Below are 25249 nucleotides of genomic sequence, written 5' to 3'. Positions count from 1 at the left end.
TGTTTGTGAACAGTTTGAACCAATGCCTGTTTGTGCTCTCTTTCCTGACAAGCTACCCTCTGTTTTATGTTACTTGCCACCTTGACTCCTCCAGAAGGCATCTCATTTGAACATTTGAAGTCATTTCCTTTACATACAGTAGCCATGGTCTCAAACTTCTCCATCAAGGAAGATAGGAGGATTCCTTTTCCAGTGAGTCTTGGTTTGACTGGCAGCATATTCTCTCCCCTTTCCTTCTGCTCAGCTATGGCAAACTTGGCCACAATATCCTTCACATTGTTCCCTCTCTTCATTACATGTTCTCTTCTAGCCTGGCCCCTCTTGCGCATGTCAGGCTCACTGTCTTGGCAGTGATTCACATTACCTGCCACTCCTCTGCTAGAGGACAAAGTTCCTACCTCCCTTTGATGGGTGATGGGCGGTTTGGGCGTGGACCTTGTGAATTTGGATTGGAGGAGCTTGAATGTCGTAAGTCGCCGGGATATTAGATCTCCTGCTCTTTGATCTTCTCCACACCCACTTGGCAGTATCTGTTTTTGTTGATCTGACCGGCATTTTTCAGGGATCTTGGACCGGATCTCACCAGCATTTCCTTTGGTTATTGTTCCATTTCCATTTGTCTGAAGTTGAGTCTGCTTCCTTGAAGATTCAGCCCTCTGAACAGGCCAATTTCTATTTCTTATATTTCTTTCAGCTACAATACCCAACACTTGCTTCTCCGGGTCTCTGTTTCTGGTGGTCAAGTTGGGTAGATCCTTAGTTAGATAATGCAGGAGACTCTCCAGAATCCCTCGGAGCACTGGACGGCAGTTGCGGTCTCGTACCAACTTCCTCAACAAACTGGCATCAGGGCTGATACTTGCTTTCTGAGAATCTGGTCTATGGAGAATAGAGGAAATGCAAAACTTAATCCCTATATCTTTCTCCAGTTGAACAGACATGAATAGCTACAGATGTCATTAATGCAACTGAGCACAGTGTTTCCCACAAGTTGGAGGGTTGAAATTTTGCAGTGTGGAGTAGCTGTAAACAACAGACATTGAAAGTAATTGAAAACAGCATTGATTTCACAAAGGATGTCCATTCTGCCAGACCTTTCAGTCAACCTTCACTTGAAACTACATTTCCACTCAGACTTTGGACAGAAGGAAATAATTAGTACAAAAATGAAAAAAAAAAATGGTTGTAGCAAATATTTGGGTTTGCCATGCAAAAAAACCCAACAACTAATAGAACTGCTTTTGCAATAGCAAAATTACAGTATAGATAATAGGTACATAAAATAGGGTGTTAAAGTTTTAGGATACAATAAAAAAATTGTAATATCCCTTTTTTAACTTTTAGCGCCATCATACAGAGGAATTTTGGGATAATTCATGCTAAAGTATTTCTCATGGAGCACAAATGAGGGCACATTCCATTTACTTTGGCTTTAAATCTCTTTTACCTATACACAGTACCAGTAAAAAGTTTGGACACTTTTTTCTATTCACTTGAATGAGAAAGTGTGTCCAAACTTTTGACTGGTACTGGAGGTCAAAATGAAAAAGAGAAAAACTGTCATTATCTCTTAATTAAATTGAAAACGGTTTGGTTGATAAAGCATACTGTATGTGGCCTTTTCACAATGACCATACCAAAAGGTCTCCCAAGGACACTCCAAGAAATTTCCAAAAGGACTAGTTTTGTACTTTTACTTCAACAAAATACAGAAGTTTCAGTTCAAATGGAACTCAATATTTTAGTAGCCATTCCACCCCTGCTGCAAAGTGATCAATGTTTGGACTTGAAGAGTTCTAGCAGTGTCGACTTGTTATAGCTGATTAGTTCAGGGGATTGTTGAATGGGTTTGGGTAACAAGAAGAGGAAATCTGGTAGAAAACTAAGATAAGAAAAGCTGTCCATCAAAATAACTGCTGTTAAGATAGAGACAGGGACTGCATGCGTGATATATATCTGACTCCATTTTAATGTTCACTTCATATTAATATTCACCATGTAATGGTGCTTTCACAATCTATACCTGATAAGGGAATCACAATTCAAATAACAATAAATCATATGAAAACATAATTACTATTCTGCAACTCTCTGCAGCTGTTTTGCACAAAAGTTACATCATTACAGAATTTCAACCATATCTTACATGCATTGATAAGCTAAAGATAAATAGGTTCAATCTTAATTTAAAAGTATAGATTTTATGACATGCCTTTAGATTCAAGTAATATTTTCATTTAGGCTTTGTCAAAACCCACAGTAGATAAAATTTACACAATTTTATGCAGATTTTGATGAATTTGATAGTCCAGGACACAATGTTTCTATGTGCTTAATGTTAATACAGGTTAGCTTTTAAAAGGGAAAATGTCAGAGAAGGAAATTATCTTCTGGTTGTAATTATCTACAAGTCTTAGTTTACTTAAAGCTGTAAAAGTTAACTTTTCCCCACAGTTCTGTCATTTGAATTTAATAGAGGCATGATATTGGAGCATTCAGTAGGCTTAAAAGTCATATATGAGATATGCAGTATGTAGATGAGACTGATTCCAGATGTTGGACCAGAGAGATGATCTTGTAGAAAAGTATTCATGAAACTCAACACCCTAAATTGTCGCCCTTTTCATGTTTCCCCGCCTCACAACTACAGTGAGAGGTGCTTTAACTTTTCTGATTCGTGACAGATCTGTGGATAGTGGACAGCAAAATCAAGCAGAGAAGGACAAGAGAGGTGAGGAGAGGACAGGATGCCACTTAAGACTACTGAGATACTGCCAAGGCGGACTAGAGGGTAGCGTGGGGCAGAGGAAAGCAGTTTAAAGTCATGTGCAGTTCTTCTGATAGCCAGCAGAGTTCGGGCCAGTGAAGGAGCAGGATTACTTGTCTATGCACTTCTCTGCAGATGCTGCCTTGTAAAGCGCCTCTCCAAGCTCCTCCAGGCGCTCTCTTTTGTCCAAATCCTGGTACAAGTTCCGAGGAACCTGGCTCAAGCCGTGCATGAGGCCATAGAGACAACCTGCAATCAGGCCTGTGGCTTCACTTTCACCTAAAACAACAGAGAAGAGGAGTCACAGTGAGCAGGCCATGTGTTAAATCTGTCTGTGTTTTAAAATGTCTGCAGGTACAGAATGCTACAGTTCTCACCTCCATGAAAAATGCCTCGTTTACACAGTTCAGCCCAGTCGCTCCCTGCAGCCAAAAGAGCGTCGTAGGCTATCATGGGGGCATCATGTCCCCTCCGGCCTGCACGTCCCTCTGAGCTCCAGCGCTTATACATCTGTGTGGAAACATAAGTACAGACAGGAGTACACTGTTCCTGTCAGGAACTGTGTTCACATGAAAATCTGAAGTGAAACTTTTCTTTGTATGTGTGTTGTCAGAGAGGCGGGACTTACCTTGTCTGTCTCCTCAGCATCATAGCGATCAGGGAACGAAGGTTTATTCTGTCCTTCCTTCTCTATCTCTCTCTCTTCCAGGTAAAACTGCCACTTTGCCTCAAAGTAGAACCAGTTTTCCTGATACTCTGCAAGGAAATGCACAATTACAGATTCATTCATTGACTCATTTTGTTATGTATTTTAGATAGAAGTGTCAGTTCACCTGGATTAAAAACTGTAAAATGATGTGCCTCTTGCACACTAACAGAAAGAGAGACAATCTGACCTGCCATGTGTCGTATGGTCTTCTTGCAGTATTCCTCAGCTCGAGGGATGACCTTCATGAGCTCACGGCCCCAAGTCACAAGAGGTTTCCCCTGGATCGCATAGGATGCAAACAGCGCCGATGTCAGGGAGCCCAGGAAGCCTGAAGCCCGGAATGACATCTTAAGTGACTATGCCAGTGAAACTCAAACTCACCAATTCAGTAAGTACTAAAATTACATTCTTGTAGGTAGAATGTAATCAGAGACATGATTCAAGAGTTTATCAGCAGCACAAAAATCAGCCTGTGGGTGCAAGATAACATCACCTGTTGGATGGTTGTGGGTCATTCTGCCAATCTCAATGCCAACTTCCACCAGGTTGTCTAGCCTCTCAGGTTGCCAGTATCTCATACCTACACACATGGCCTTAGCAGCTGCCCCGAACCCAGACCCTGGACAGACACATGCACACATCCATATGCATATTTTTATAAACTGTAGTTTTGTAGCACTCATAAAATATAAAACTGATTGGAGAGAAGTTTCCAAAATCTCTAAAGACCTTTTTCATTGAAGGGAGTATGCCAGGCTAACAGGAAGTTGTGAGGTTTGAGGTGAACACAGGTCTCCACTGTGACAGGATCAGGGGCTCTGCCCTGGAGAGACACCATGGCTTCCACATAGAGACGTACCAGCTCCCGGTATAGGTCCTCCAGACACCAGTAATCTGGACAAGCACACACATATACAGTGACTAAGAGTCATTCATGATTGGCATGCAAAGGCGAAATGAGTGGTGCAGTGGTGGGCTAAGTTTAGCCTCAGCCTGCCACACCACAGATTAGGACCAGCATGCCTGTGGAGCAAGTGGAGTCACTTCCACACACCATGAGGTCAACAGGGATCCACGAGCAGAGCCCACAGCCAGCCTGCTAGAATTTTGTTTATGTGTGTCCCGTATGTGAGAGAGAGGGTGAGCCTGTGTTGACAAAGAAGCATCACTTCTAATTTAGTGGTCTAGGACTTTGATGAAAGACAGGGACTTTCAGCCCCTTGATTCAACTTTGGTATAGATACTGTTACACAGAGGATGAGGGAGGATTGTCAATCTATGACTGTCAATCTATCTTTGAATGTGTGTTTTCTAGTCCTTCTCCAGACAACAATGATTGTGCATTTTTTCTATATTTTACCAGAGGAGCCAAATTGTTGTGGGAGCCAAATACAGTATTTTTTAAATTTCTCTATTAACATTTGACACACAGGAAAAATATGTTCTCTGGACCTCTGTATGCCGCTCAGAAGATTGACAAAGCAAACTGACATTAACAACATTTATTCCACCGTGATGTTTTTGGCTGGCTGCTGTGTGTGTGTGCAAGTGTATATATGTGCAGGCATGCTGGAATGTGGCTAAATAGGGCTTCCTAATCTCAAAGTATGTCATCACCATTTTACAGGGCCACTGTCAAATATGGCACGGGCCAAATATGATACAGGTAGATTATGGAAGAATCTGACCAGCTATTGTTCTGTATTAAAGTATTCTATTTTGGACTCTGTCCTGGCAACTCCTGGCCATACTGGGGGGGGGGCTTAAAATGGCATTAGGGTGAGGGAATTCATATTGAGGTTTCTACTGAGATTTCAACTTTGATGACTGGATGCAGGGAGGGATTATGATATGTCAGCAGCTTATTTTTCATTCAGAATTTCTGCCAGTGAGTGATTAGCAGCTTCCACTGACTGTATAGAAGAAGCTATTCTGGTCCTTCTAAATGAAGAAGGATCAAAAGCTCAGCTGGACCAGTCTGATGTTGTGTTTAGGGTTTGAGGTTATTTGTGAAGTTAAATTTTAATATATATGTGCAATGTAAACACTGATATTAAATATTTAAGACAAGAAGAATGAGATCAAGTTAGTGTATAATCTTGCAATGATTTCAGTTCTCAAATCGTCCTCTTAGCAGGTAATAAACCATCTTTGTCACTCTTCTCAACATCAATCCTGAACATACCTGTTATAAGTGCCTCTGCTGTGGTCATGTGCATCAGCGTTGCATCACTCAGGGGCCAGTTATCAGGGTCCAGTTTTATGGCCCCCAGACCTCCAAGAGAGGCCAGTTCCTCTTGGATCTTCCTGCCTGAAATGCAGTCTTCCCAGTGGCCCTTTCTGTAGCCTAAGGCATCACCAACACCACCCAGAACCATGGCTGCCTTGAATTTCTCCATGATACTGGGCTCTGCTCTTCAGACAATAATCAGGACAAAAATCACTCCACCCAGATAATCAGGACCACAAGATCTTCTCTTGAATGAGTCAGGCACGGACAAATGCCAAGATTTCAGTCTTCTTAACCACCTCAGAGGACTCCCAAACACAGAACAATAGAAACAGAGCAAAATCTCTTCCCCCCAAACATCCTGAAGAACTTCAAACAGCCTCTCCGGTGATCACGCTGTTGCTGAGATTTCTGCTTGCTGTGAAGCAACCTCAGACCTCTCTCTTCAACTGTGCATAATAGCTCTACTCAGTTCCCACCCTCAGAGCTCTCTTCTAGTCTCACACGCAAACATGTACCCTCTTGTATCAAGGGTGGGCACTCACATGACAGCATCATGTTATCAGCCGCAGCTTCTTTGTGTTGGGCGGCGGTGAGTTCAGCTGTGATCAGGTGTCTCCTAAAAAGGCAATCCCCATGGCTCCATAGCCTAAAAGCTCCAGGGCTGGATGTGGAGTGGCAATGGGGGCTGGACACGCTGGAAGAGATGCTAATGTACTGCTGGGCCGGAGTGCAAGCTTGTCAGCTTGTGCCAGACCTTGTTGACATCCCATCCATCCCTTGGGAGGAGGGTAAGAATGGAGCATCATCCCAACTGATGCCCCCCAACTCTGTTCGTCTGCCTCCTCGACATCAGCTAATCTCTACAGTTATGTGAACTGTATCCAAGAGTTTCTGCCCACTTCAGTTTCTTGAATTCTCATCTTGACCTAATGCCTTGATTTTGCCTCTTTTGAGTCCTGCAAACTACCATAATCTTTTTTTTCCTCACATCTTTCATTATTTCCATTTGTCTGTTGGTGATTGTATCCCTAAACATACTCATAGTAACAGGCGAGAAAGTATTACCAGAAGAGCCAATGGTGATGATGATATGCAGCAGGAATGCAACCTGATAAGGGACAACTGTTACCAAGCTGTCGTTTTACATACACTCTCAAACACACACTGTAGGGCAGGGGCTCTCAGGAATATGCAGGATATTTTTATTCCAATAATACTTGCTATTTATTTTGCATCTTTTAAAAAAAAAGGTCATGTTAGGCTTGGATAAAAAAAGAAGCAGACTCTGAGGCCTTACTTGGGCACAATTATAAAAACCCACTTATGTATAGAGCATAATACCACATCCAGTAGGGCTGCATGATGGTTCAGTTTTAATGTTGACCAACTTTCAGTGGATCATAACGTGATCTTATCATGTTATTGTTTTACAGAATATTGTTATTCAAGTCAAAGCAAATTGTAACTTAACTGAAGTCACTGAAGTTTTTGTTTGATATACAAAATGTAATGTGTAACTGTGTATTACAGGTGACTGCACTGGACATCAGATTGATTTGTTTTATAGATGATTTTGCACAGTTGCCATTAAATGATTCATACCAATTTCAGATACTGATTTTAACCATTTCACCTAACCCTAGAAATACACACTTGCTGACCAGCATCAAAATAAAAGTGATGCTTAACACACATTTGTATTCACTGTCTATAACCATTTGACAGGTCAGTTTGTTTCTGACAACATAAACTTTTTGTCAGAACTAACTGCTGTATTTGGTAGATAGAAATACATTTTTACAAGACTGTTAAAAACAACATGCTTTATTGACAACCTTTTTAAGAAACCAATGCACTGTATGCTCCTGTGACAAAACATAATATTCTGTCAATACCTGTTTCCTCGCCAGGAAAAATAATACTGTTTTGATAGAATGATGCGCATGACCAAAAACAGTTGATCACACATTTGACAACAACAACAAAAAAAAAAACGTACCGAATGTACCACTCTAGCATACTAAAGAATGTCACATTTTCCTGCTCCAGGGCCACAGACAGTGTCATGTCATGAAGTCAACAACAATCAGCTGGAAGATGATTTCAGACCATCTGCCTTGTTCCATGATAAGTGTGTGAACAAGCTTGTGCTGTAACACAGGATTGTGCACATACAACATGGTACTGTCAAAAACACTTAATATGGCATATGTCAGTGAACAAAAACATAATACACTTTATGTTTAGTTTAGAAGATGAACAATACGGTGTATCCTTGTGTTTTAAGTCATGATGAAGCTGCTTTCTTTGCATTTGCCTTCAATCAAGGACCGAAGGCATAATGTAAATGAATTAATTATGCCTCATTTGCCTCAACCTCTTAAAATACAACATTCATGCACACCACTTTAGTTTTGGACTGACTTACACATACATAAATATGAGAACTTAAACTCAAGTTTTCCAAACTAATGGAAATAAAAGGCAATTATTTCCCCCATAGTGAGCTGTTGACAGGGCAGAGCAATTTAGTGCAGGGAAATAAGCCATCCTTATTTCAACATATGGCGTACGTGTTATCATTGGCAGGGCAAGATCAGCCTTGCTGGTTGCGGTTTAGACCATAAAACATGATGATTACTGACATGAGCGCAGGAAGCTGCCTGATGTTCACTGGGAAAGGATGACTCGTACCTGAGCGCCATTTTCTGTCACACTCTTTAGAGGGATGCATTTAGCATATATAGCGTTGTTAATGTGTTTATAAATATGCTTAATGAGTAAATTGACCTCTACTGGTTGGAAGGCTCAAATCTTCTGGCTACACCTATCATCCCAGCTGGATTTAGTCAGGTGTGGTCTGCTGTACTTTTCACTATATCCAGCTGTGATGTAGTGTTGGATAGTACATTGAGAGGTGCTGTACCGCATAGCCACCCCTAGATGGCAGCACAAGCAGTGCTCTATGAGTGTGACATGCTCCTCTGTGTAATAGTTAAATGGTGTGTTTACATGCCACCATAGCATAACAGTTGCTTATCCATGAAAAGCATCAAATTAAAACCTCAAACTGTGTAAACAAACAGTTAAAATACTCTTGGCTGGGATGTGGATGTTAAAATTCTCGCATGTAACTGAAACCTACTGTCATATAAACTGAATAGCTCGGTAGCTGTATACAGTGCTGTCTGAAAGAAAGACCTAAAACAGAAAAAGTTTAAATCAGTGCAGTTTGTAGAGTTGGCAAGTCATCATCACCTGGATAATAATAATATTAAAAAAAAAAAAAAAAACAGTCAACGTGCCAGTCAGTTTCCTCTTTGTGTACAGCAGTTTACACACTGCAAAACTAAAGTCAACCAAAAATAAAACACGGTAGCATTTTAAAAATGAGGATCCTATATGATTCAGGTACTAATCATGATTATAAATGTAATTACCTGTTTTCTCAGTTATACATTTTCGTTCTTCTAAAAGCGTATCTATTCTTACTCCTATGAGTACAGTACTTTACTGTAACAGTAGTGCTGGTGCTGAGCTCAGAAAGCATGCTGCTCTGTCCCATTCTCAGTCAGAGTACAAGACTCTGATCCGAACTTTTCACTGTCGCTCATTAAAGGTGAATCAGAATTTCTTAAATTCACATTGTAATAAAACCAAATTAAAATATTTAGCTTTGTATTGTAAAAGAGGCTAAATGTTTAACCCCTCAAAACAAACACACACACACACATACATACATACAATGACAACCAAGCACACCTTTTCCTCTGCTCTCAGTGTGATTGTCAGAGAGCTACACATTCGCAGTCTCAGTGAAAATCATGTAGATTATATTTTTCCTCCTCAACGTCCATGGCACCGCTTCACGCTAGCTGACAATAACATGCAGATTTTTTAACATACTGTTCCATTCATTGACAAGGCAAGAGGCCACATCCTACTGCATCTATAACTTAATCCTCTGTGTGTGCTGACAGCTCACTGTTACTGTCCTTCCTCATTGTGCCAAAGGTGCAGGTTAGTGAGCCATGTCCACAGCAGCAGTTCAAAAGCCACACCCAATGGTTATTTGCCCATAAGTGACAAGTATCAGGGTAACCATAATTTCCATATTGCAATCCAAAAGTCTGTCCTTGCCGGTCCATTTGCAGTCAACCAAAAAAAAAAAAAAAAAAATCTCAGCCCAGTTTTCCTCTTTGAACTGGTGTTCCAGGTCACTCCCAACCAAGGCATTGGATGCAGTTGGAAGAACATTCTGGACGACAATTTGCAGACAGGCTTATTGGGATAAAGTCTCTTTTTGGCTCATTTGTATAAAAAAATCCTCATTCAGAAAAAGAAAAGTGGGAGAAACACAAACTCCATTCATTGCATGAAGCTGGGACAAACACTATGTCATGTTGCGCTTGCTCCCTGTCACGATTGGCCGAGCAAACTCCACAAAGTCATCTATTAGGACAGGCCACGCCCCTGAGGAGATAATGAACATATTTACAAAATCACCTTAAAAAGCAGTAAGACTTTACTCTGATTAGGTGAATCACACCTGCTGTAGTCTGAGTTAATCAAAGTCATACTGGGATATCTGCATGCATTTTAATTTGTTTGGCTTTCAACATTTAAATTAAATCACTCAACCGTATACTCATGGACCGTGCCATGGATCGCATTTATCCTGATGGCTTTAATAAGCTCACCTTCTTCATCATAGTTTGACATGTCGTCTGCAATCATATTGCCAAAGTCCAGAAGGAGGTTCCATGTGTCCTTGGGGATTGACCGCTTGTGATGTTCCTGAATGCAACACAGTAACAAGAATACAGTGAGAGTTGAACAGAGTGATTAGAAAAAAAACAATCTCCTGTACATTAAACATCTATGTAATACAACAGAACTATATTTAATACAACCTTAAGACTTCTTATAGCATTTAATTGTTGAAACTGCCAGAGCAGTGTTGAGTGGACTAATAGTTTATAATTCTAATAGTTTTGCTCCTCTTCACCTGTAAATGAGACGGACAAAATATGCACAAAATAGAATCCTGCTGACACACAAAAAATAAATTATTGGGTGAAAACAAAACTTGTGTAACAAAAACTTTCTACACTCACCAGCAGGAAGCGGTTCCACAGATCCAAGAACTTGAAGCGACCTGTGAGAACTAGATTCCAGTAAGCCACAGCCATCTCTAAATCTAGGACAAAATGAAGAATACGATTTTTTTTTTTTTTTAATTTTCTGAATAAAATCCAGGTGAATATCAGTTTGACTTAACCTTTGAAAACATCTGGGTACTTTTTGGTGGAAATCTGTAAAAACCAAAAGTGACAAGCTTTACTTTTACTACATGTTTGGTTCTTAGGCTTACTTACCTAAGCCTTTCTGCCCGGGATTCTTGGCAAAATTGAAGGTAAATTGGTAGAAGTCTTTGAACTTCCCTGTGTCTTTCAGCTCCTGCTCTAGTCTGGGAAGGATTGCCTTAAGTTTTTCAGGACTGTCACAGCTGGAGGACACATTGGAGACAGACAACATTATCAGACTTCCAAAAATCATAAGAACAGCACATGTAAAACGTCCATTAAGTCTAAATCAGAGGTTTCTGATCAACAAGTCAACTTTATAAATAAATAAAAAACATTTATTCAACAAAAAAATGCAGTTTGACATTCAACATACTTTGCTCATATCACAAACTATTTCTGCAAAGAACTTATACAGCCTTATACTATTTAAAAACACATTTTCATAATCGTATCCCTAATGTGTCTTTAATATTGTATATCCTTGTAAATAATTCAGTGGCACAACTACCTGTGATTACATTCGAATGAACCATGTATTTAATGTTAAACATTCGTGTGGGATTTGTGCACTACATAACACAAGCATATCGCTCACCCTAGTTCTGACATGCCATCCAGGAACTCTTTCCTGCTGAACTCGCACTGCGTGGCTGCTCTGAACTTCCATGCTACCACCAGTATGCTCATGCTAGCCGGGTCCAGGGTCAGGTCATCACAGAACTGCTGGATCCCATCAATGCCTATCTTGTTCTCATCCTGAGGGTCTGCAAAAAAGACAGCGAAGAAAAGTGAGCAAAAACAACGTGAGCAGACAGTCCTGATAAGCACGAGCATTAAAACTCTAGTGGTTGATCCCCAACGCTTACCTTTGTATCGGTTGTAGAGCTGTTCCAGCTTCTTGCGGTCTACTGAGGTTTTCATGGATTCTTTGTAGTAGAGTTCTGGATTCTGGAAGTAGTTGTCTGTGGCGACTTCTAGTTTCCAGTCATTCTGCGTCAGGCAGTACACAGCTGTCCTCTCCCCCGCCTGCGTGAAGGACATGAACTGCCGAACCTTGTCCTTCTGCGATGACTTCAACTTGTGCTGTAAGACAAATCCACATAGGTGTACAGGAACACAGGTAAATGCAGGGTGGAGTCACCTACTTTGGGCTAGAGAGAAATAAACTGGGCCCCCTATTGAGCCCCCCCAATGCAAAATGCAAAAGCCACCTTAAGGCCTTCATTATTTCAGTCTTTATTATGCTTTAGAGGTGCATAATACCAAACAAATCAGGACAAGTGCCCCCTTTGCCCGGCTGGTACTTCAGCCTTGTGCCATGTGATGTTGGGACTGCACTTGAACAAACACACACGCAGCCAGAACTTTTTAAACATTTGATTTAAAAAGTGCAAAGGTTTTATTTCCATTAAAACCTGAATTTCCATTAGAAACCGGACTGGAAATGTGTTGCTGTGACTAATCTATGTGCACTTCAATACTTGAAGTGCTGGGACTGGTATGCGTGCATACAGTTAGAAAGGAAAAGACTCATACCACGCGTGCAACAACCGTTATAGTGCAAGTGCATTGAAAGGTAATGACAGCATTACCCCTTGCAAATGCACCACCGCAAGGTTCCGTTGCATTGCAAAAAAAAATACCTCGCCGTGTTAATTCAACCTCGAAGGTCATCGATTGCACGTCTTTGCAGAACTGCAGACCTGACCCACCCGATGATCAAACAGCAAATTCACCGTGACAGGCCAGTGTTTGGCGACCCAGTTTTCCCGGGGAAGGGGCGTTTGATCCTGCAGACTCTCTCCTGACCCGGGGGCAGCAGCACGGGCAGCAAGCTACCAAAAAGGGAAGGGTACGTGTCGCAAGTGCGGGTGTCGGATCTCCAAATATACCAACAACTGACCTTCCATTTCCCTCATATTCCCGACACACATCACCCTGACAATGCGACACTTGGCTGAGGACACCCCGCTCCCCCGTGTCGGTGTGTCCCCGTAACGTACATCACAGCCATTATCGGTATTTGCACTTGTTGAACGGGTCTAAACAATTGTCCTGGTTTCTCATTTTCAAATTTTACCTACCATTTTATCACCCGCTGTTTTGGCCAACTTGATATCCAATTACCCCTGTTGCGCATGCGTGAAAAGAACTGCGCTACTGTGAGGGCAATGTGTTCATGGGAATTGTAGTTCTGAAGCAATGCAATCCCACAGGCCCTGTAATTTGGATATCTTCAGCTCAACGTTAATTGATACGCGAGCTTTAACAGGCAACTATTTCGGAAAAATATTTACTTGTTGGTTATTAAATTGCTGGTTACTGAGACCCAGTGAAAGGAAAAAGGTCACAACTTGTGGAAACTATGATGTTACCATATGATAAGTACAGGTTTTGAGCAAGGCCAGGCGTTAAAAACTCCGTTTCGAAACTATTGAAGTTGCATTGTTGTTTTTAAATAATATTGTATGGCGTCAAACAACCGTTAAGACGTGTCAAAGTGAAATTTACCTGAAAAGAACTGTCAAAAGTTGAGTTCACTACTACGGTCGGGCTGGAAAAACAAAAACATCTGAAAACTACAACTCCCATATCAAAGCAGATAAAGGTGTTTCGGAAGTAATGTTGAGATGGATCAAAGTTATAGCGACGCGATTATATTTAGAAAACAGCGCAGCAGTTGTTTTATTTCAGCTGCAGTTTGTGTTGACGTTTCATTTTAACAAGTCTTGATGAAACGTTTCCAAAAAAGTTGCTGTTATTAACGTTAACGGCGGCTGTTTCGCTAATGTTAGCGAAGTTCTGTTAGCTCGGGTGTTGTGTCACGGTGAGTGAGTGTGGACTCAGCTGGCTGGAGCTGGTCTGACAGCTCGGAGGAATTTGAGGCTGTTACAAAACAGGTTGAACTTTATACATGCTGATTTAAAAAAAACGGATCAAACTTGAAATTCGAGGTTCATTATCATCGGCAACTGCAATATCGTACGTACCTGGACGAAGAAACGTTGGCCTTGCTTTCGTTAGCACGAACAATGTTCCCGACGGCTGGAGGTCGAAGTAAACATGAAGTTGTTTGCCAAGTAAATCGGTAAACGCCTGCATCGACGCTGGCTTCAGCTATGTGGCAAAGGGAGGAGGGGTGTCGGTACAACAGCCCGATTGTTCCCTTCTTCTTCAGTCGTGGAGTGGAGTTGAGAGCCAGCACAGTGCTGATATTTCGCAGGTAGCTGTAAGCCTTTGTTCATTTATCTGTTTGCATTGATGAAGTGAAATGAGTCATACTGTATGTGATGTTATGTGTTTGGGATATTGATCAAATGAATGATTTCCCCCTGTCCTGGTGTATGTTCAGCTTTGTATGATGGTAGGCAATAGCTTTCTTAAATGTTCATTGTATGTTTTTCTTATTTACATTGTGTCTACATGTTTGGTAATGATCTGTGAGTATTTATTTTAAAAATTGCATTAATTGACAGTATACAACAACCCTCTGATTTTAGATAACTAATAATGACAATCAGAGCAGTGGTGGAAAGCAACTAAGTACATTTACTTTACATAAGTATTTCCATTACAGGCTACTTCTACTCTACTATGCACTTTTTACTTAACTACATTAACAGCTATGGTTACTAGTTACTCATTAGCTTGTGCTTTTACATACTGAACAAATAACCAGTTTAGAAAATATGCATTGTTAAAGATTAAACCGCACATTATATGTAGTAGTTAAATGAGCTCCACCCAAATTGACTACAGCATTAAAGTACCAGCAACATGTTAATGATGGCAGCAGCCATTCTGCATAATTGGTTATTTTATTTTGTTTGTAATACGTCTGCACTATTACTTAAGTTTGATTGCAAGACTTTTACTTGTAATGGAGTATTTTTATAGTGTGGTATTGCTACGTTTACTTGTAGTAAATTCTGTGAATACTTCAAGTGCTTTACAGCTGCCTTTTGGCTAAAGAGCAGACTGTTAAAGGTGAGAAGAAGCAGAAGTGTAAGGAAGCATGTTAGAGTTTTCTTTTGCAGTTCCTAAAATTGCATTTGCACCCTATCAAAAAATGCTCCATCAGATGTCATGGATGTAGTAAGACTCCTCCAAATTTAAGAGACTCAGTTCATTTCTGTGTGTGTGTGTCTGTGTGTGTGTGGATGATCTTTGCAGAAGCCAAGCTCTGAACAGTGGCGCTATTGATTTGCACCAACAGTAGCTGAGTGGCTGCAGTCCAGTCATTGGAAGAAAGACAGAGGAGGAGTTTGGAAAGTAAACATCACTCGGCTTGACTCATGCTCACAAAGGTGCGGAGCAGCTTGAATCATTCAGTCATTATGCTATTGTGGTAAAAAGATCATGTGAAAGCAAGCACATGATGCAGGACTGGGAGGGTACACTGATGACAGTCAAGCAGTTTCAAAAATTGTATTCAAGTTGTAGATGGAAATGTAACAGCATATTACATGTAGGCAGAGTAGCAAGCATTGCTGGATTTCATACAGTACATGTGACGTGCTCAGTCAAGTCAAATGCACTTAACACGAGACTACAAGGTGCTATTAGCTACTCAAACAGCGAGCGGTACAGGCCCAGGTGTATACACAGCTGTTGTTTAAGCTGTTCAGCTGTAACCATACCCTGCTTAAAGATTAAACCTCTCTTGAGACGGCACTAGGATTGAAGCACAGAGTGCACAAAAGCAGAGAGTGGCCCACATAAAAAGACATTACCTAACTACATCATATGAAGCCTTTGGTGGGGGGAACAGTTTTAGGACAAATAGCGTCACTAGCTGTGCTTCAAAGGATATGGCTGACAAGTCCTTTATTTCTATATTTTTGTTATTGTCAATGAATTCCAAGAAAAGACCAAAACCAACAATACGTTCATCCTTCTTTCAGTAATTCCTGAATTTCAAAAAATCTTTGAAAAGTCCTACACCTATGTTTTCATTTTAAAAATTATATTAATTATATTAATTATATATTCCTAAAACACTGTAGTTTTTAGATAACATGACTCAAACAGGAGTAAAAAGTACATTTGTTGAGGACTATTTTTGAACCACACATTTGGTGCACAAGTTTTTAAGGTCACAAGGCGGTGTATGTGGGATCACTTAAAGTGTCCATGTTCACTGTAATCATCGAACATGTCATCCAATACAATCGTGTGGCTTATTGATGTCTTAAAAGTTTTTGGACAACAATGGAGGTCTGTAGTATAATTCTTGTTAGTAGGATCAATTAATTGTCGGTGTTGGTCTCTTCATGGGATTTGTTGACGATAAAAAAACAAAATTTCACCAGACTTATTCTTTAAACTCTCCTGACATCTTCATTTACAACCCCCTCTCTCTCAATACACTTTTTGAGTCCATCCATACAATAGAATTTGCATCTTTATGCCATTTTTTTCTGCTGATCTTTGTAACAACCGTCCTCTACCTGGCATAATCTGTCTTTCTCTCTCTTTTCATATTTACAGGCCTCCTTCTCTCTATCAATCCCCACACCCTAGTGAAGACAGAAGCAGAGTTTTGGATGCACGTTGTATGTTTGCTGCTGTGCCTTGGCCTGGCGGGGGCAGTTGCTGTGCTGCAGAAGGACCAGGTAGCCCAGCATGCTATCAAGCTTTATCGGAGCAAGGGGGCCACACATGGCCACAGCTGGGTGGCCAGCAACTGCAAGCGGCTGGTGGGCCTCCTGCGTCAAAAGAATGTTGTTGTCAAGAAGCTGGCAGCCGCTGCTGATGCTGTTGGACAAGACCGAGCCCTTTCAGAACCAGAAAGGCATTTCCAGGTACGTAGATCACAGATGGATCAGTATGAAGGGGTTTGTTTGCAACTTTTTAGCTATATTTTATATCCCATCATCTAGCTGATGTGTGAGACATAAGGTGTCCAACTCTTGATGGTAGTGTCTTTGTCTGTCTGTGTGTTGAGTTGACACATTTCTGTCAGCACAATAACTCAATAACAATACATGTTTGATTCCTCATACAGCTCAGGTTCCCCACACACACAGAGATGACCTGTTTAGACAGTCAAGCTGATCATGTTTACATACCTTCCTATAAAATTACAATATAACATTTCAAGCCAAAGCAAGTGGATGTTTTTCCTTTATTACTTATGCTATCTGGATCTATTTTGCTACTATTTATCTGTTCCCAAATCCATATGTAATGAAGACATGTCAGCGTTCTGATGTGTTTCAAAATGAAGAAGAAGGTAAACAGGCATCAGTAAAAGAGGATGGCCCATATTTTGCAGCTTTATGGCTGACTAATGTCTCCCTGTCTGCCTTCAGGTTCACACTCTGGAGGTTTTCCAGAAGGAGCTGAATGAGAGCGAGCACTTGGTGTTCCAGGCGGTGCACAGCCTGCAGAGGGCGCTGCAGGGAGACTACAGGGATGTGGTCAACATGAAGGAGAGCAGCAGACAGAGGCTGGAGGCCCTCAGGGAGGCAGCTATAAAGGTGTGGTCAGCAGTGTTTCATGGATACTACATCAGAGGGCACGGGGAAAGGGAACAGATGCATATTCAGTCAGTCTCGGTGACAAAAGATTGAAGCATAGTGATGTATGGATAACTTTTTTTCCATGTTATATATAGAAATATGTACATTTTGGAAAACACAAGGAATGCATGATGATAATGATTCTGAATTATCACCCAGAAATAATTGAAATAGGAAATTGAAATATTCTGTCATTCAAATGAATGATTCTGTGGATAATTTCCATTAAAACATGACAAGATGTTTTAGTTTTTACAAGTTTTGTCTGATGTAATGCAAAGCAGTGAAACACAATTCATTGTATTGAACATCAATTTGATCATTTTATACATGATTTTTGAAACACTTGTCAAATCATGATTTATATGTTGATATCTGAAGACACAGTTTACAATAACATTAATAGACAACTTTAAATAAATTATAAAATTTTAATGTTGATTTTTTTTTTCAGTTTATTCCTCAATATTTGTTATTGGCAGCTCAGAATATCTCAATCAGGATTGATTGTCATAATTATCAAAATTATCATAGAAAATACCATTATCTAATGCAGAAACTCCAGTGCATCACACAACTCATTATGCTTTGTGCCTCTCCTTGACCTACTTATCATATCATGTGTAATTTTATGTCTTGTGAGTATGTGAATTCTCTGGGTGTGTCAGCTGAGTGTACGTTATCACACATGTCTGTATTAACATGTCTGTACATCCTTGTCTTTGACTTGCACGCACCTGTCTGTTGGGTTTTTTTTCTCACGCTTCAGGAGGAGCAGGAGTATGTGGAGCTGGTGGCCGCTGAGAAGCACCAGCAGGAGGCTGTTAAGAGCGCACTAGCCCAGAACAAGACTCTGTCCATGCTGGATGAGATCTTGGAAGATGTCAGGAAGGCAGCAGACCGGCTGGAGGAGGAGATCGAGGAGCACGCCTTCGACAACAACAAACAGGTCAGAACAGAATAACATTTACTGGGTTTGAGTGAAGTTACTCGACACGGTTTGTTTCAGACACTTGTAGATTGAAAAGTCTTGAGTTACAGCACAAAAATGTCATCTAACTGTGTTTCCTTCCATACTCTGCTTTTTCTGCGTAGATGAAAGGAGTGAATGTAGAGGCAGTGTTGAGAGTGGAGGATGACGAGGAGAATGGAGGGAAGAGGAAGAACAAGTCCAAGCAGAAGGAAGTGGAAGATGACCTGGGACTGAGCATGCTCATTGACTCGCAGAACAACCAATATGTCCTGACCAAGCCACGAGATTCCACAATGCCAAGAGCAGACCATCATTTCATCAAGGTCAGTTATTCTTCACTCTCAGTTATGATCCAGAAGCAAAAACTCCAAATCCAGTCACACTTCTGTATTAATCTTGTAGAATTTTGACAAGGCTTAGAGTAGGGCAGTATATTTTGATATTGTTAAAGTTGTAATCCTGAAGATTTCAGTCCATGATGATTTAGCCACATCTGTGGTTACTGTGGTAACAACAAGTGCAGTTTAATACTACAGCAACAAAAGAGCAACTTGTGTATCTTTTTACAGTGCAACCAAACAAAGCCACATTGTTTTTAATAAAGAAGTCAACCATTAATAATTACGATCTGATTTCATGCTGTACTAAGTAGTTTTCAGCACAACATCAGGGGAAAGTTTGTTACCTTGAGGTTTAAATGAGGTTTGATTTCATAAAAATCTTAAGGGGGAACTGCAACAGGTCTGGAGGAAAATTATTGTATATTTGAAAAAAAAAGTTCATTGTGAGTCCTACAATGTTATAGGAGTGCAATGCTCAATCTGTCTCTCTCTCCTCTTTCAAGGATTATAAATTTAATCCTTTAAACTTTACCCTTTCATGTGATATGTATGTGCAGGATTTGGTATCAGTGGTGATGCTGTCCCTGCCCTGTGGTTGGATTTGCACTCTGGTGGGTCTTCCTCCCATGTTTGGATATATCATCTGTGGAGTCCTGCTAGGTCCTTCTGGCCTCAACAGCATCAAGGTGTGTGTTTGTGAATGTGTGTGTGTGGTTGCAGAGTGGGCATTACAGATTAAAGCATTACAGACTTAAAGGACTGTACCGTTTTTAGTTTAACTCTTTGTGCTGGTTGTTCATGTCACTATCTGGCTCTGTGTATTGCAGTCTATGGTCCAGGTGGAGACTCTGGGGGAGTTGGGAGTGTTCTTCACTCTCTTTGTGGTGGGATTGGAGTTCTCACCTGAACGCCTTCGAAAGGTAAACAACAGGACTGGGAACTTAAATTTAGGATTAAATTTAAGACTGTTCAGACTCAAGTGATTTATAAATGCTTTGTATTTATTATTTCTTGGAAATTCCCAATTGTTCCAAGTCAATGTTACCTTAAAAAGCACCTTTTTTTATAAAAGCTGATTTTAGAGAGTAATCATTATTTGCCTTGATGAGTCATCTCAGCATCACACTTCTTTAAAGTGTTCGTAACATTGTATACATACTGTGTATGTGTCGGTAGGTATGGAAGACGTCAGTTCAGGGTTCGTGCTACCTGAGTCTGCTCATGATTGGCGGCGGTTTGTTGTGGGGACAAGTCCTGCGTATCCGACCCACCCAGACTGTCTTCATCTCCACCTGTCTCTCCCTGTCCAGCACTCCACTGGTGTCCCGCTTCTTAGCAGGGGGGAGCAGAGGGGATAAGGAAGGTTGGTGTGTCTGCCTGTGTACATTAATGAACATAAATGTACATTATATTGGGAACAAAGCTTGTAAGGGAATCGCTAAAACAAGTTTTGTGTTTCAGATGAAAAGAACAGTGTATATTAGTGGTGTTTCCCTTTCATATTTACAGCATAACATACACCCAAAGTAGCCCTAAATGAGAAAATTCATGATACAAAATGTATTCGGACAGATTAGGTAACTAAAACCAAAACTATCTACAAGTTAGATGCCACTAGAGTTGACTTCAGTAAGCTGATCTTTTACATTAAAGAGCAGTTGACACTAATAAAAGCAAATATTGCACCACACGTAACCTTTATATGTTAGAAGTACTCTTTTAGACCAAGTATTAGCTTTACACACTGGCCAGTAGCATGACTGTATTTGTGTGTGTGTGTGACAGGTGACCTGGACTATAGCAGCGTTCTTCTCGGGATGTTAGTGATGCAGGACGTTCAGCTCGGCCTCTTCATCGCGGTCATGCCCACTCTGATCCAAGCGCAGAGTGGAGACTTGGACAGGTCAGTTAGCTCTCACCTGTCCTTGCTTTATTTCCTCCATCTCTAAACACGACACACATGCAGCATCGTAAACCTGTAGTTCCCTCTGTGCACCGCAGCTTCCTGTTTGGAAGTCTGCGTGTGCTGTATCTCCTGGGTCAGGTCCTGGTGTCTCTGGCTGCTGTGTTGCTGCTGTGTGCGCTACTCAAATCATTCGTGATCGGCCCCTATTACAAGAAACTGCACGCTGAGAGCAAAGGCAACAAGGAGATCCTGGTACTGGGGATGGCAGCTTTTGTCTTTTTCATGCTGACGGTATGCACTCTGCTTTTAATATTTTCTTCTCAGATAAAAAACTTTATTTTTTTCTCTACACACTGTATTCTATTGTTTAGATTTCTTGCATTTCTCTACAAATATTTATTATTTCTACTTCAATATAGTATCATTTAACCTCCTGTGAGGAATCTGTGTTGATTGTTGCTGCGCTGATTCTCAAGGTAACAGAGTTCCTGGATGTTTCTATGGAGCTGGGCTGTTTCCTGGCCGGAGCTTTGCTGTCCACCCAGGGTCACATGGTCACCACGGAGGTTATAGGATGCATCGAGCCAATCAGAGATTTCCTCGCCATCATCTTCTTCGCCTCTATCGGTCAGATCCGGCATGACAATTTATGATAGATGTTGGCTTCACTTTGGTATGATGTAAACTGAGACTTACATGTTTTGTGTGTTTGCGTGATGCTGCAGGTCTCCACGTGTTCCCTACATTCGTGCTATATGAACTCACCATCCTGATGGTGTTGACACTCACACTCGTCATTATGAAGGTACAGCATTTCTCTCTCTTTTGCTCCTTTTCATCTACTCCTGTATGTGTTTGCCACTCACTCAGTTTTTTTTTTCCTCCCAGTTCGTGATGGCCGTACTGGTGCTGTCGGCGATCTTGCCTCCGAGCTCTCGACACATTCGGTGGATTGTCTCTGCTGGTTTGGCGCAGGTCAGCGAGTTCTCCTTCGTCTTGGGCAGCCGTGCACGTCGGGCTGGCATCATCTCCAGAGAGGTCAGTGTAGACCGGTCATACAAGTGTTGACAGTTCACTCTTTAGACAAAGAGTATTTTGGGCCTCTATAGCTTTGAGCTGGAATAATTCAAATATAGTGCAATAATAATTGTGGAATTTTAGGAAAACCTGTACTCCGATGAGAGCATGAATTAGCTTTTTGGCAGCAGTTTCAGAAAATAAAAGATAAATGTCTAAAAGTAAACTTCTAAACTTTTCTTTTGCTCTCTTTGTCATGGTTATTTTTTTTATTAAACTTGGGATTTTGTAAAATATTATTCCATCAGTACACAGGAACAAATATACCAAATAACAAATACATTCTACAGTGTTAATGCATTATAATGTTGCAGTGATGGTCATTTCAATTAATTCAATTAGGAATAGTTGTACACAGTAGTTATAGACAAGCATAATAGACTTTTTGAAATAAAAACAACTAGTGATTCTATCTTCTCAGTGTTTATTTTTTATGCCTGTTTCTCTCTGCTCAGGTGTACCTGCTGGTTCTCAGTGTCACCACTCTCAGTTTGCTGCTGGCACCACTGCTGTGGAGAGTTACTACACACAAATGGGTTCCCCGGGCCGAACGCAAAACTGTCACATGACCAGACTGGTTTCAGGGCCAAAAGGTTACAAAGTGATCTCAGCAACATGACGAGAGGAAGACAAAAGCCCTTACAGTATGTTAACACACTCATGGTGACATGGCCTTTTACTTGCGTGGACCAAATGATCCTCCTTTCCTCCTTGCTTTGACAGACACTAAAATCTTTCTGATCAATTACTGGATTGATTAAGGGAAGGAAAGAAACGGTGGAGGGAAAGAAAAACAGTGTCTGCATCCTCTGCAAACTAATCTCATAAGCTACAGTTTATCTAGAGATTCTTGAAAAAAATGCTTCACTGATAAAATTTTCTATGTATCATCCGTTACATTTCCTCAGTTTAAATCATTCCCTTCACATTTATCGCAAAGAGAAACACTACCTTTGTAACCAGGACCATCCATGTTTCTGACCAGTGTCACATTTACATCTATATGTACTGTAGAAAGGACGTAGATATAAAGTCTGATTTGATAAAATGCTCCACGTTAAAGTTATGTCAATCAAAATACAACATTACTCAACTCCAACAATCTTGATGTTTAAACCTGCAGTCTGGACTTTTACATATAAATGAATGTTGGTTACATTCAAGCCCTTGCCAAACGAGTTCTCACAATATTGATTAAGCCTATCACCCCCAGATAAATTTCTCTGTATTTCACAGTACACAGAGTTTTTAAATCTGATGTAGGTGACTAATTTCCCACGCAGATGCACTGGAAGTGCTGGAAGTAAACATTTCTGTGGTGGAAAATAGGCTACGAATAGATAATTACCTCATCTGACGACTCCAGCTGGTTTTTTTCCCCTCTGCCCTCAACAGAGCGCACCTGGAGATGGGGGAGATCAGGGCAGGCGCCAACAGCGTCAACAGTGTTTTGTAATTACTGAATTACCACTGTAATTACTTACTCCAGAAGGGGGAGACAAAAGTCCCACACTCCAGTTTTAAAGCATCCTTTGATCGGAAGAACGCCTACGTGACAGTTCAGTGGAGGAGCACAAAACACTCCTTCAGCTCTGATGCTTTTAACACTGTCTCTTAGAAGTGTTCATGCATCAAGAAGAAAAACAGAGAATTTTAAAGTATATTTTCCCTCTCTGCCATTTGTAGCTCCTTGACATATGAATAATTTTGTTTTCTATTGACACTCAGTTCTGTCAGCACTTTCAACCTCACATTTATGTGTTCCTTGTAGCAAACACATGGACCAAATCTGAGGATCCAACTTAACTCCATATGTTGTTTCTTCTTTTTCAAGTAAAATGTTTATATTTTTATGTATGCATACATGTTTTTTAATAGGGAAGCACCTTTATATTATATAAAATGGCCTCCATCTTCCCTTCTGACATTTAACTTAACTCAAATATAGGTTGCTCACAGTGGCAGATTCTGACTCTGATGGAAGTGTAAACCTTCTATCTGTTGTATTTAATAGATGATATTTATAGTTAATTCCGATCATTGTAATACTGTGAATTTCGCTGTGCTGACACATTCTTGTGTTACCTAAAAAACTACAATTACAACTTATAAACAGCTTTATTTAGTTATTGTTAGAGACGCTCATTCTCGTCATATCTAAGAAAATCATAGTACAATGCACATCGGTAAAAGAGGAATGGAGATAATTAAACACTATATTATGTAGCAACTCACAAGAACTACAGAAAAATACTTTTTCAGAATTTATTGCTTATGTTACATAAACAGAAAAAGAAAAATCTTGCACTAGTTACCATTGAATGTCGAACTGATGTGCCTGCTCCGCTCCTCACTGCACTACAACCAAGACGAGTGCGATCTCACTGCGAGTGAGCACTTCTATAGCATCTTGTGCTGTACACGTCATTGTATTATCTTTCATAATGTGCAATGTAAACGTATGTAACTACATGCTATATGTTGTTTTATGTTGAATATTATTTTTTAAAATATTTTCCTGAAGTATGTTAACAGGAAGGGGTGTTTGAGTTTACATTTTTGCGTTGGTGGCCATGACAAGCTTCCATGCACAGTCAAATGTACATGCATTTTTAAAATTCTTTTATTTATTAAAACATAATGAAAATAAAGGTTTTCTCTGTTTTACTAAGTGTTTTTTTTTTCCTTGGGATGCAGGATGTTTTCTGGGGAAACTTTTATCCACAGATATAACTGCCTCAGTGCTGCTTTCCCCACAGGGCCCTGTCCACACAGAAAGCCTTTATTACACGAACACATGCTGTACATCTGCAGGACTTTTCACAATCTGCTGGAAGCTGCACGTTCAGAGTGGGAAATTTCTCATTCAAATGTGTCATAAGTATACATATTCATTTAAATATCCTCTAAATCAGTAATTTCCAAACTTTTTGTCTTGTGACTACTTTAAACAAAGCAGTCTCTACTCATGACCCTTCATTATACAGTATGGTTTTGGTGTCTTATCTTTTTTAGGCTGTTTTATTTGAAGTATTTTTAGAAGTCATAAAGGGGTAAAAAAAAAAAAAAACAGTATTTCACAAGGAAAAAACTCAGAGAAAAGACAGAAAAACTAAACATAGGTTTTTCTTTCTTATCTCTTATCTAATTATCCAATGACTGCCTCATATGAGACGTCTTCGAGAACCACTGCTGTTAAACACATCTACTTTCTGATGAAGGTACTTGTAAGGCTGACACTGATTTTATCTTCCCTCCTCATACTTGTTTCATACAGAACCAAAAGCAGAAAGTAGAAGCAGATAAATATTCATATGAGTGAATCCATTTGACCAAAATATTAGTAACAATCACTCAGCACTATAATCCTTTCAAAAGATTGCTGGCTTCCAAGATCTCTAAGTCAAAGA

General features: G+C 40.4%; 3 protein-coding genes across 12 annotated transcripts; 1 reads left to right on the top strand and 2 right to left on the bottom strand.

Annotated features, from left to right (window-relative positions):
• Window positions 1-1603: 1603 nt before the first annotated feature.
• Window positions 1604-7416, bottom strand: adprhl1 (ADP-ribosylhydrolase like 1). The gene is made up of 7 exons (XM_042419984.1): window positions 5662-7416; window positions 4206-4370; window positions 3970-4095; window positions 3664-3804; window positions 3396-3523; window positions 3145-3277; window positions 1604-3046 (listed from the first exon to the last, which is right to left on the bottom strand). The coding sequence occupies exons 1-7, from the start codon at window positions 5873-5875 to the stop codon at window positions 2877-2879; spliced, it is 1077 nt and encodes a 358-aa protein (XP_042275918.1). The 5' UTR covers window positions 5876-7416; the 3' UTR covers window positions 1604-2876.
• Window positions 3778-24506, top strand: tmco3 (transmembrane and coiled-coil domains 3). Of its 4 annotated transcripts, none has more exons than XM_042419950.1 (15): window positions 3778-3864; window positions 15192-15325; window positions 16509-16822; window positions 17333-17500; window positions 18312-18491; window positions 18638-18838; window positions 19414-19542; window positions 19684-19776; window positions 20033-20219; window positions 20642-20759; window positions 20858-21053; window positions 21239-21389; window positions 21488-21567; window positions 21651-21800; window positions 22295-24506. In XM_042419950.1, the coding sequence occupies exons 3-15, from the start codon at window positions 16565-16567 to the stop codon at window positions 22406-22408; spliced, it is 2025 nt and encodes a 674-aa protein (XP_042275884.1). In that variant the 5' UTR covers window positions 3778-3864; window positions 15192-15325; window positions 16509-16564; the 3' UTR covers window positions 22409-24506. The 4 variants fall into 4 exon arrangements, with proteins under 4 accessions (XP_042275884.1, XP_042275892.1, XP_042275875.1 ...); XM_042419958.1 differs by lacking the exon at window positions 3778-3864 and adding an exon at window positions 12785-12870; XM_042419941.1 differs by lacking the exon at window positions 3778-3864 and adding an exon at window positions 14155-14241.
• On the bottom strand, window positions 7518-14096 carry dcun1d2b (DCN1, defective in cullin neddylation 1, domain containing 2b). Of its 7 annotated transcripts, none has more exons than XM_042419995.1 (7): window positions 14009-14096; window positions 11885-12101; window positions 11614-11782; window positions 11088-11218; window positions 10827-10909; window positions 10410-10506; window positions 7518-10182 (listed from the first exon to the last, which is right to left on the bottom strand). In XM_042419995.1, the coding sequence occupies exons 2-7, from the start codon at window positions 12057-12059 to the stop codon at window positions 10103-10105; spliced, it is 735 nt and encodes a 244-aa protein (XP_042275929.1). In that variant the 5' UTR covers window positions 12060-12101; window positions 14009-14096; the 3' UTR covers window positions 7518-10102. The 7 variants fall into 7 exon arrangements, with proteins under 7 accessions (XP_042275929.1, XP_042275927.1, XP_042275928.1 ...); XM_042419993.1 differs by lacking the exon at window positions 14009-14096 and adding an exon at window positions 13530-13621; XM_042419994.1 differs by lacking the exon at window positions 14009-14096 and adding an exon at window positions 13103-13486.
• Window positions 24507-25249: the final 743 nt, after the last annotated feature.

Source organism: Thunnus maccoyii, chromosome 1 (assembly GCF_910596095.1).
Source record: "Thunnus maccoyii chromosome 1, fThuMac1.1, whole genome shotgun sequence".
NCBI classification, from domain to species: domain Eukaryota; kingdom Metazoa; phylum Chordata; class Actinopteri; order Scombriformes; family Scombridae; genus Thunnus; species Thunnus maccoyii.
Note: the sequence above shows the minus strand (reverse complement) of the source record. Positions and strands in the feature narration are given on the sequence as shown.